This window comes from Mobula birostris, chromosome 10 (assembly GCF_030028105.1).
Source record: "Mobula birostris isolate sMobBir1 chromosome 10, sMobBir1.hap1, whole genome shotgun sequence".
Classification (NCBI taxonomy): Eukaryota; Metazoa; Chordata; class Chondrichthyes; order Myliobatiformes; family Myliobatidae; genus Mobula; species Mobula birostris.
In genome coordinates this window covers 45,281,047-45,293,696 of record NC_092379.1, presented here as the reverse complement: position 1 = coordinate 45,293,696, position 12,650 = coordinate 45,281,047, and the positions used below count along the sequence as shown (strand labels likewise).

At 42.8% G+C, this 12,650-nt stretch overlaps 1 protein-coding gene across 2 annotated transcripts in view; it reads right to left on the bottom strand.

The window, feature by feature from the left end:
• Positions 1–7,753: 7,753 nt before the first annotated feature.
• Positions 7,754–12,650, bottom strand: part of LOC140203963 (uncharacterized) — a 41,386-nt gene continuing 36,489 nt past the window's right edge. The window contains exon 2 of one of the 2 annotated variants that reach the window (XM_072270159.1): positions 7,754–11,212. In XM_072270159.1, coding sequence (XP_072126260.1) covers positions 10,229–11,134 — 906 coding nt within the window. In that variant the 5' untranslated portion in view covers positions 11,135–11,212 and the 3' untranslated portion in view covers positions 7,754–10,228. Of the gene's footprint in view, positions 11,398–12,650 lie in introns of both variants that reach the window. The other variant, XM_072270158.1, reaches the window with a different exon arrangement.

Here is a 12,650-nt window from a genome sequence, read left to right as displayed (position 1 = left end):
ATTTGAAAGAGAGAAATAGAGTAAATGTTTCAGTTTGATGGTGTTAATCAGCAGATGGTTTTGGCTTTTGTTGATAATTGAAGGGCATGGAGACAAAGATTTAAAAGACGCAAGAGGATGAAAAGAAAGTTCTTCATTCAGAGTAGCTAGCTTCAGAATCGGTTGATCTATTCAATAGGGAATTGAATTGGATGTTAGCATCTCCAAGGAACTGTCCTGGGCCCAACACAGTGATGCATTTATGAAGAAGGTATACCAGTGGCCATGCTTCATTAGATGTTTTAGAAGATTTGGTATATCACCAACAACTCCTGTAAATTGCTAAATAGATATACAGCGGACAGTATTATGACTGACTGGATCACAGCCTGGCATGGAGGCTCCAGTACGGAGGATGGCAAGTGGCTGTAGAGGGTTGTGGACTCAGCCAGTTCCATAATGGGCACCATCGTCCCCATCATCAAGGACACCTTCAACATGTGCTCATCAAGAAGGCATTTAATCATTTAAGGAACCTCCCCATTTGGGACATGCCATCTTTTCATTTCTAAAATCAGTGAAGAGGTACAGGCACCTGAACATCCACACTCAATAATTCAGGAACAGTTTCTTCTCTTCCATCACCAGATTTCTAAATGCTCCCATGAACACTACCTCATTATTCCTTTTTATACTATTTATGTATTTTGCACTTTATGGCAATTTTGTGTCTTTGCACTGCTGCTGAAAAACAAATTTGAAATCATATGAGACAATGAGAATAAACTTTTTCTCAGTTTGCCATAGATTCATAGAGTAGTACAGCTCATAAACAAGCCCTTTGGCCCACCTAGTCCATGCTGAACTATAATTCTGCCTAGTCCCATAGCACTCCATAACCATTCCCATATGAGAGATCATCTGCACGGCTCTGAGGAAAGAATAAAGAACTGACTGAAGATACAAGACCATAAGATTGTAAGATATAGGAGCAGTATTTAGGCCATTCAGCCTATCAGCTCCACCATTCAATCATGGCTAACTAATAAACAAGAAATTCTGCAGATACTGGAAATGCTAATTAATGTTTTCCTCTCAACTCCAATCTCCTGCCTTCTCCTTGTAACTTTTGAGGCTCTGACTAATCAAGAAACTATTAACCTGCATTTTCAATATACCCAACAACTTGGCTTCCACAGCCCTCCATAGCTTTGAATTCCATAGATTCACCACCACTGGGTTACAGAAGTTCCTCATCTCTGTTGTAAAGGGACATCCTTCACTTTTAAGGCTGTACCCTCTCCCAGACATTTCTAACATTGGAAACATTCCCTCCACATCCATTCTATCTCAGCCTTTGCACTCCCCTCCTCATTCTTCTAAACTCCAGTGAATACAGGCCCAGAGCCATCAATGTACCTCATTTGTTACCTCTTTCATTCCCGGGATTATTCTTGTAAACATCAGGACCCTCTCCAATGCTATATCTTTTCTTGGATATGGGGTCCAAAAATGCTCACAATATGCCAAATGTCACCTGACCAATGCATATTAAGCCTCAGCATTATATCTTTGATTTTATATTCCAGTCCTATGGAAAAGAAAGCTAATATTACATTTACCTACCTTACTACTGACTCAATCTGCATGTTCCCATGTTCCTTTTCACTTCTGATTTCTGAATTTGCTCAAAGTGTACACTTTCATTCTTTTGACCAAAGTGTATGACCCTGCACTGGATTATATCTGATATTTTTCCATTTCTTCTAATCTGTCTCAATCCTCTGCAGACTCCTTGATTCCTTAACACTACCTGCCCCTCCACCTATCTTTGTATCATCTGGAAACTTGGCTACAAATCCATCAGTTCCATCATCCAGCACCAACCTGATTTTCGCAATCTACCTGCATATTGAAATCTCCCGACCATGCCTTTTCTATCTCCTAGTGTCCTGTAACCCACATCACGGCTATGGTTTGGAGGCTTGTACTGTACATAACCCACATCAAGATCTTTTTGCCCTTTCAGTTTCTTAATTCTATCCACAAGGGTTCCACATCTTCTGATCCTATGTCACTTTAAGGATTTGATCTCCTTTAAACCAGAAGAGCCCACCACACCCCCTCTGCCTACCTGCCTGTCTTTCCAATACAATGTGTATCCTTGGATATCAACCTCCCAGCTGTGATCTTTCAAGCATGAAACAAAGATGCCACGCAATCATAGCTACCAATTTCTACTTCTGTGACAAGATCATCTACCTTATTTCATATATGGTGTGCATTTAAATATAACACCTTCAGTCTTGTATTCATCACCCCTCTTCTCAATTTTGTCTCCATGTTGCCTGAAGTTTAATTTTTTTCCCCCACAGTGGTGAAGGCGGATACAATAGGGTCTTTTAAGAGACTCCTGGATAGGTAGATGGAGCTTAGGAAAATAGAGGGCTATGGGTAACCCTAGGCAATTTCTAAAGTAAGAACATGTTCGGCACAGCATTGTGGGCCGAAGGGCCTGTATTGTGCTGTAGGTTTTCTATGTTTCTATGCAAACATTGTGTAATTATTTATTCTGGAAACATTGGTAACTTTTCCTGTACTGCCCTTCCCTTTTAAATTATCCTTACTTTTCCAAGCTGTTGAACCCACCCCCACACCCCTCCTCACTGTTTAGTCCTGGTCCCAAGCATGGTTTAGGTGAACCCAACATAGCAGCACCCACCTTACCAAATACTGGTGTCAATGTCCAACAAACTGAAACCCACTTCTCTGGCACCAATCTTTGAGCTATGCATTTAGCTCTCTGATCTTAGTAACCCTTTATCAATTTGCATGTGGCTCAGAACCAATCCAGGGATTATTACCTATTTGGCTCTGCATTTTACTCTAATCTCCAGCTACTCAAATTTCCTCAGCAGAATCTCTTTCATTACTCTTTCTTTGTCATTGGTGCCCATGTGGGGTGCGACAGCTGGATTTTTCCCCTCCCGCACAAAGTTCCTCTCCAGCTCAGATGTCCCGAACCCAGATACCTGACAGACAGCAAAGCCTTTGGGATTCTCTAGCCTTCTGACATAGAATTCTGTCTACTCCCTGACTGTACCATATCCAATTCCAACTATATTTCTCTTCCCCCTCTTGAATGGATCCATGGACTATGGTTCAGTTGCTAAACCTTCCTATAGCCCCTACTCTTATCCTCACAGGGACCAACAATCTCAGACATATTGGGCAAGCACAAGAGCTGTGGTTGCTCCAGCACTACCTCTTCGATACCCCTACTTGCCTCACTCATAGTCACAACCTCTTGTCCCTGGCCACACACCAACTTGTAAGTATTTAGTCTAATGGGTGTGACTGTCTCCTGAAATTTATTGTCCAGTTAACTCTTCTATTCCCTGGTGTATCTCAGTGTTTGAAGTTCAGGTTACAGGTCATCAATTTTGAGCCTGAAATCCTTGAGCAGCCATTGCTTGCGGAAAGTGTGGTCACCAGGAACCATGATGGGGTCCACCAGCTCCCATATCATGCAGCTATAACTCATCACTTGATTCTGTATACTTTTTTTTAAGCTTGTTGTAATTTGTTGTATTTTTATTTGCTGTAAAGAAAAACCTTACCTGTTTAAGATAGACGTAGATCAAAGATTCAAAGTATATTTATTATCATTGAATGTATAAATTATACAATCTGGAGATTTGCCTGCTTATAGGCAGCCACAGAGCAAGAAACCTGAAAGAGCCCAATTAAAAAAAAAGACCAACGCCCAATGCACAGAGAAAGAGGAAAGTGCACAAATCATGCAAACAATAGAAGTGAGAAATAGTGCTCTGAACCATTTGAGTCAGATATGAATCTCAAGAGTAGGCCCAAGCCCCGGTCTCAACTCATCATATTAGGGGAGCAAATTGCTGCAGCCGGGGCAGTCTCACAGCCTCAGCATTGTGGAAAGAGGAGTGAACATTACAGGAGAGCAAGTGAAATCACTCCAACTCTCGCTTCTGGTCCCAACACCCTGCCTTCTCAGTCTATCTGGGCCTGCATTTAAATTATCCAAACAGCAGATTGTGCCTCACATTAATACCCAAAATGCTCTGGGCCTAGACCACTTCACCCAACAATTCATTCTGTGCCTCATCAACCAGCCCAAAGCTGTTCTCGACCTTCCTAAATTGGTTCAGCACTTAGAGCGATCCAACCTCACACCTGGGCTAGTTCAGAAGGGCATTGAAACTCCCCTGCCTTGACTTCTCCTCTCCGAATCGCTCATTCTGCACCAATTTTGCAAAGCATCAGCACAGCTCGTCCCTCGAATTTACTTCACCTTCATTCATCTCTTCATTGTTTGTGGTGATAGTTTACCACAATTTACTTCAGAACAGGTGTTATTAATAATGTACTTTAGGTATACCTAGCATTGTCTCTGTTATGCTTCTAAAAAGGGTTTCTCTGCTAAAGTGTGTACTTTTTTTGCTCGTGGATGCCATCATATTTTGTATCAAATGGATTATCTCAATAATAATTTTTACAGGAACTAATACTGTTGGAAACAGAAATGCATAAGGTCTTATATGCTTGACAAATTATGAATTCCATGATTATCCAGGGAACAAAGGACAGGGATAAAGCTCCAAAGCTGCTTCTTTCCACCCGCTGTCAGCTCTGAGATTGTATTTTACTCGGGTGTGGAATGGTGTGGTCAAACAGTCAAAGAAATAAAACAGACTTTCTGTTGAGCACTAGTCCTGATTACAATGGTGGGTGCAGTGGATATTTTCCTTTCTATGGTTGGCACAACCTATCAATGTGCCACTTCTGCAGCTCTTACTCAAATGTTGATCAACTAGATTTCCTAGTGCCAATCTGTGACTGACTGGAACAGAACTGAGTCTCAGTTCCATGGAACCTCCAAACTTTGTTCTTAAGTACATAACAAACATCAGCAGGAGGAAGATGGCAAATTTCTGCAGCCTGTTCTGCCTTCCAGTTAGATGTATTAATCTAGTGCTGGCCTCATCTCCATTCTGCTGTAGTTCAAATATCTGTCCATCCCTGCCTTGAATGTATACATGGAGTGCACCTTTACAGCTTTCTGCAATGCAGAATTCGAAAGACTGATGATCATCGGGGAAAAAAATCCTCATCTGCATCATAAATAGGCGACATTCTATTCTGAAGTTTTAACATTTATTTCCAGAAATCCCCACGCAGGGATAGTGCCACTCAGCTTCCAACTAGTCATCGCTTTTATTAAGATCACATCTTAAACCAATCTGCCCAACCTCTCACCAAACATCAATCCCTTCATCCCAGCAATCCACCTTCTCTGCCACATTATCTCTAATACAGCACATCCTTCTTTAACAGAACATAACAGCACAGGAACCCATGAAGCCGTGCCAAGCTAGTAAGCTAATGACAGCTAATGCTTTCAACCTGAATGCAGTCTATACATGTACCTATCATGTCCCTCCTAAATACATTTGTCATACCTGCCGCTAGCATTAACCCTTACAGCACCTTCCACACACACACATCATTCTCTATGTAACAAAAGCATACCTTGCACACAAGGCCAGAAGACATACAAACTGTGCAACCATGTTCGACACAGATATATACGTATATATATGCCAAAGACTACGGCACGGTGCTGTGGAAATTTTATGTATTGCACTGTACTGCTACCACAAAAACAAAATCATGACATATGTGAGTGTTGACAAACATAATTCTGATAATGGGTCTCCATTGTGGACTGAGAGTGGGAAGGGGGCAGGGAGAGGGGATCATGGTTGTGACCTTGCCTGGTGTCTCAGGGCTGATGCATCTGCATCACCAACCACCCCCTTACCCCTTGCATTCCTTCTCTGCCACCTGTCCCACACCAATCTCACGATGCTCCACCCAAGCTATTTCCAACATCCCTTGCTCCCGCCAGACTTACAAACTCAATTTCTGCTCGAGGTTGACAAATACAGTCCTGTGCAGAAGTCTTAGGCACCCTAGCTATACATATGTGCCTCAGACTTTTACACAGTGCTGTAGGAGCAGAATAAAGATATTTGACCATTGAATCTGTTCTGCCATTCGATCATACCTGTATTTATATTCTCATCTCCTTAAAATTTCTTCGCTCTACTTTAAATGCATGCACTGTAGTATTCAACACTTTGTTCCAGGGTAAAGATACCAGCTGTCTTCTCTGTCTGTGCTTTTCTAAATTTCTATCAGGTCTATCCACAGATTCCACCAGTCTAGAGAAAACATCTCTAGTTTGCCTATCCTCTCTTTATAGCATGTGCCCCATAATCCTAGCCAAAGTATTATTAAGCTGCAACATGACTTCCTGACATTTGAACTCAATGTCTCAGCCAAAAAAGGCAAGCATACATAAGCCTACTTTACCATCCTGTCAACCTGTGTGGTTATTTTGAGGTAGATTATGATTTGGATCCCTAGATTCCTCTGCACATCAGTGCTGTTCAGGTCCTGATATTAACTGTGTAACTTTCCCTTTATATTTCATCTCCCAAAAGGCAACACTTCATACTTGCCATTTCTCTTTTGGCAATCTTCTACACTATCTAAAGTGGCACCAATCTCTGTATCATATCTGTGTACTAAACCACCCATACATATTTTCTAATCTACCTGCACACCCTCAGTATCTGGAGCTTACAAGAATAGAGGGCTATGGGTAAAGCTAGGGGCATGTTCAGCACAGTTTTGTGGGCCGAAGGGCCTGTATTGTGCTGTATGTTTTCTATGTTTCTATCCCATTGGCTAATGGTGGGGGTGGGCTGGTCTATAGTATCAGCCCATCAGAGTGATTGCACATTCCTTATTTTTGATTTGTACCCATCTATACTCAATGGATGAGCCCTTCATTATGTGTTCTCTGAGTGCAGCTGTGATACTGTTCTGATTAGTAGTGCAACTACTCTTACCTTCTCCTCTAAGTATTCTATAACCTAAAACATCGAAACCTCCAGTTCGTGTAAAATACCAAACATAGAAAAGAAAACTCTACATAGTCCTCCAAGTGCATCTTACCAATGTCCTGCAAAGCTGCAATCAACCTGTATCTTGTCAGAAAGCCTGGTCTTCCAAATTATTTTCTGTACTTGTTTGCTAACCGTTTATGTTTCATTTATTTGGACTGTCAGATCACCTTGTATGGAAACTTTCAGTAGTTTCTCTTAGCTTGAAATAATAATTTGCTTTTTCAGTTTTTTTCTTGTACATGGACACTTTCTCACAGTAAATTCCATCTGATAGTATTTACCCACTCAGTTTGCAGGCTGTGTCCCCTCCTCACAACTTGTTAAACACCCATCAGTAGCAGATTTATCAACAACAATCAGACTCTTCTAGGTATTTTTTTTAATACAGATTGTACGACCCCAGCATTGATCCAAGTGGCACACTACTTGATACTGGGTATCAATGTAAAAATGACCTGATATCCTGGTTTCCGTTAGCTACTCCTCATTCATGCCAATGTTTTGCCTCCAATCCCATGTACTCTCATCTTCTGGAGTAGTATTATGTGGTATCTTATCGAATGACCCTTGGAAATCCGAATGAACATCTACAAGTTCCCTTTATGCACCTTGTTTGTTCCATCCTCAAAAATTCCAGCAAATATGATTTCCCTTTTTCAAAACCAGGGGAGTTCACCATCTTCATCCAATAAACTGAAAACAAACTGAGGACTGAATTCTCAAATCTTTATTTTTAATTAAGCTGTACACTTAAGTTGTACATTTTCAGAATCTCTGCTTTCCTTCCTTGAAATCTCAAAATAGAATTAAGGTAGCTTTTAACTGTGCAAAAAATTATTTTTTACAAATGATTTAAATCAAACAGGAAAATAAAATACCATTGAGCTACTCATTGGCTGCTGTCTGTGTGGTCATCACTTTCTAATTTGGACCCTATTGAAGATAAATCCATTCAGCTTCAAGAAACAATAGCTAACCGAACTGGAGTTCAAAGGTATTTAAAAACCTTGAGGTTTAGATGTCCAGAACATTAAATAAAATGCCAAAGTGATCTCTAATGTTGGAGATTTTCTAAGCAGTATGGACATTGCCCTGTGGAAATGATACTGAAGTTTATCAACACGGAGAAAATACTGGAGGAACTCAACAATTCAGGCAAAATTTATGGAGAGGCAATCAACAGTTGACATTTCAGCCTGAGATCCTTGATCCAGCCTGACAGGAAGTGGGAGAAGCCATAAGAAGAAGATGGAAGGAGAAGTACAATAATTTGGAGTTCCTCTAGCATTTTATGTGTGTTTCTCAATATTTCCAGCATCTGAAGGATTTCTTTTGTACTAAAGTTTATCAAGATAGGAGAGCTTCAGATATCATATGAAAATACAAATTTGAACATTTCTCATAGTTAGAAAGAGGACTGCAAGTCTGTGTGTATTTATGATTTTGGAAGGATAGGACAGGGAGACAAAAGGCTGCTCCGAAGTGGGGAAAAGGTACACAGTATTTTTAGCTGCAACATCATGGCACAACTACCTGTCACAGTGTGGGCTTCCTGCCAGTGCTCCAGTTTCCTCCTATATCTCAAAGACAGAGATCCTTGGCACTGTCAGTTGTCAAGTACTAGAACTAGAGGGCACTGATGAAAATGTTAGAATAACAAAATGGGTTTAGGTTGGATAGTTGGCATGTACTTGATGGGATGAAGGACATGTTTACCACTCTGTATTACACCATGACTCTAAGATTGAAATGTAAACCATAATGAAGTGAGCAGCATTACTTATCTACAACTGCCTCCAAAAACTACATCTGAACAACATACAAGGGATAATGACAAGTAAGTACATGGCGACTTGGGTTTCCTTTCTGACACCTGTAGCATTGCTGTGTTAAGATCTGGCAATGCCAGTGTGGGACTTCCTTCACTACGTGGGCAAGAGGTTAGCTTACCTCCACTTTCTAGAGCACAATCACTAAGAATAGACAGTGCACATAGGTTTTTCCAGTGATGCCTATGTAATACCCTGGTTCACATCTTTACAGTTATGCTGTAGGTAATTCATTTAGCAGTTCTGTGTCAGCATGCCTGTTCTGCTTTCAGCCTGTTTGGGTTATTGTTGACGATAAGGGATGATGTGGAATGTGTGCCAGCCAATTAGTGGGAGGTTTTCTTGGTGAGAGACAATAAGGCTGGGCTTGGGGTTTTTGTTCGAGAGGGGATGAAGAGAGAAGACACTGGGAGAACCGGTCGTAGCGTACAACCCGGTGGGAGACACGTTTGTTCGAGGTGGGTTGCAAGCGATGTTCGGAAGGTGGTGTGTGCTTTCACGTTGACCGAGGGTCCAGTGCACGAGTGACAGAGAAGTTCAAGATCGGCTCCACCTTATGCACATTTGACTCTTTAATTAGAATGGGCTGTTTTCTTTTTGTTATTCTTGACTAACCCTTTAGTTAAGTTCAGATTCATAAATATAATTCCTTTAATCGTATGCAATGTACTGATTGTTATTTGTTACACTGTTACTACTTTGTAACAGTGTAGCAAATTACACAGCGTCCACACAAACCGGGGTTTGGGGTGGGACGAGCCATCTCAATCTCACAAGTTTTGCAGGACTTGAGAGTGTCTGCCCTAGACTTACGCAGCCAAGGAAACCAGCGTGGTTCAGCTATATCCTGAGAATGTAACAGGAGCTGGAAACCATGTTAGTATTCCCCAATGGACTAATAGATAACGAATATGGCATATGAATCTCGTCAACCTGTTGGCCCCAGTGCTCTGCAAATGATGCAATTATGAAGTACTTGTAATATTTACCAACTTCACTTCATGAAGTAATCTTTGTGGATATTTATCTATCACTTTGGGGATATTTAAACTACTTTCCAAAGTAGTGGTAGGCAGTAAAACAGATAATATGATCAGATGAGACAACGGTCAAAGGGGTGGAAAGGTGAGGGCTGAAAGTCCTGTTTCTGTGCTGAACAATTCTGTGACTGAGTAAATCAGCGGGAAAGAGGAAAGCATTAATCAATATACACTGGGGAGGGGAGGGAATGTGAATGGACTGGACACAGGCAACTGATATCCCTGCAAAGGAATAGTCATAGCAGGATGGTGGGATTTGGTCAACCCAGTGACAGCAGGTTTTGGGCACATTGCTGGAAGTCTCCTAGCTGCCAACAGAAACTGGTTCCTCCACTGACCAGCCCCGAGTTTTCCACAATTCCCCTTCCAGTGCTCACAAACATCTAGAATCGCCTTCCAGGGTTCCCGCATCCTGGGACCATCCCCAGTGGTTCCAAATCCAGTGGTCTCTCTCCCAATGAGATCCCATCCCAGTGTAGCCTTCGGTCCTCTCAGATTCCAAGACACTCTTGCCACAATGCTCCCAGATCCCAGGACCCCTCTCCCACTCGCTCCAGACTCCAGGAGTTACCATATAACTCTGGGAAACTGACTGGGTCCCTGTGCTACCTGAGCCAAAGATCCGCTCGTTGCAAGATGCCGAGCATCTGATTGGCATCTCTTCAGTGTGAATGCGTTGGTGAGCCAGTAAATGGGAGGACCGAGTAAACCCTTTGGCACACACGGAGCAGGTGAAGGGCCTCTCCCCTGTGTGAGTCTGCTGGTGTCTCAGCAGGGTGGACGACTGAGTGAATCGCTTCCCACAAGCGGAGCAGGAGAATGGCCTCTCCCCTGCGTGAACGCGCTGGTGCCGCAGCTGGTTGGACATCTGGGTGAATCCCTTGCCACAAATGGTGCACCGGAACGGTCGCTCCCCAGTGTGAATGTGCTGGTGCGTCAGAAGGTGGGAGGACTGAGTGAATCCCTTCCCACACACTGAGCAGGTGAACGGCCTCTCCCTGGTGTGGACGGGCCGGTGAGTTAACAGGTGCGATGAGCGGGTGAATCCCTTCCCACACACCGAGCAGCTGAAAAGCCTCTCGCCGGTGTGACTGCGCTGGTGAGTTTCCAGTTCCGACGGGTAGTTGAATCCCTTCCCACAGTCCCCACATTTGTATGGCTGCTGCCCTGTGTGACTGCGCATATGTATTGCCAGACTGGAAGACCGACTGAAGGTGCAGTCGCACACTGAACATATATACGGCTTCTCTCCATTGTGTGCAGCAGTTTTATCTGCCATGTTCCAAGGTCAATAGGAAACCGATCCTGGACAATGAAGAGGCTGGAAGACCCTGATGTGATGCTCATCTGCAAATGTCTTGTAAAAAAAAGAGGAATAAAGCTTTCTTTTAATGAACATCAAAAAACACCTGCAGGTATTGGAAGCACAATAAAAACAGAATGCTGGGAAAACACAGCAGGTCAGACAGCAATCGTGGGTTGCGAAACAAAGTTCATGTTTCGGGTTTGAAGCCGTTTGTTCCAGTTGACAAAGGAAATGACCTGCATTTGGACACCAAAATGTTAGAATTTCACAGTCTGCAGATAACATAACGGTAGCAAGCAGTGAAAATAATAATAAAATGAGTAATGTGACAGGTGAAATAAGAGGTATATTGATTTTGACATGGAGCAGAAGGACTATTATTTAAGTGATATCATTTTAAGGTTATTACAGCCCGGGGTGATAGTGGGAATGAGCTCCCACTGCCTTTTAAATGTTCCCAATAGTGTGCACCTCAAATAGCCTCTGACAACCAAGTCCAGCTCCTGACTTTCACATGTGGCTGAGCTACTAAGCCCGGTAGAACAGTTTCTACTGACAGGAAAAGGGACAAAGGCAAGTTACTAGTGCATCGGGCAGATGGGGCTGGCAGCTCATCTAGGAGAAGGAAAACTCTGATCTCAAACCTCCTGATGCTATACCCACTCACGAGGAAGGCTTCAGGAGTAAACCCCGAGGGGAAAATCTGGAGCTGGAGTCCCTAAGGCAGTCTTGCATTGAGTTCCTGCGATGCTGCTGGTGCAAAACTGTATCGTTCTCTGCCATTCCTTTGGGTTCATCAGATGTGTGGACTTTGCTACATGGGCAACAGCTTGCTCACCATATAGTAGTGCCCAGGCTTGCATTTATAGACAGCAAGAACAAAGCAACCATGGTCAACCCTGCCCAATGGAGGCCTCATTTTAAAAGGTGAAAGGATCTGAGGTTCCTAAGGTTCTAGGTACACACAAGTTCACAGAACAAATTGGGAAGGCCATTCAACAGCCAACCATGGTTTTCTGGTGGCGGCACCAAAAAATAAAGTAAAAAATATACTATTTGCAAACCAGGGGATTTAAGGTGTCAAAGGTTACAGGGAGAAGGTAGGAGAATGGGATTGAGAGGGATAATAAAGCGGCCATGATGGAATTGCTGAGAAGACTTGAGGGGCCTATCTGGCCTAATTCAGCTCCTATGTCTGATGGGATAGAAGCAAGCTGGAAAGTTATTTGCCAAATGTTCAGTGTGTCAGAACAAGTGGCGATTTTTGTCCGATTCATCAAAGTTGTTAAAGAGGAAAGTTATAGGGAGAAGCAAAACTGGACAGCAGTGGGAAGTGGAGAGGGGTGCTGAGGAGAGTGTAGAAAGAAGGGACAGAGAGAAGGGTTGAACAGAGTAGTCGGGGCATATCAATGTAAGGAGGGCCAAAGAATGGGAGGTAACAGGACGAAGATACAGGAGAGATGGGATGATAGGGAAAGAGCCCAGAAGA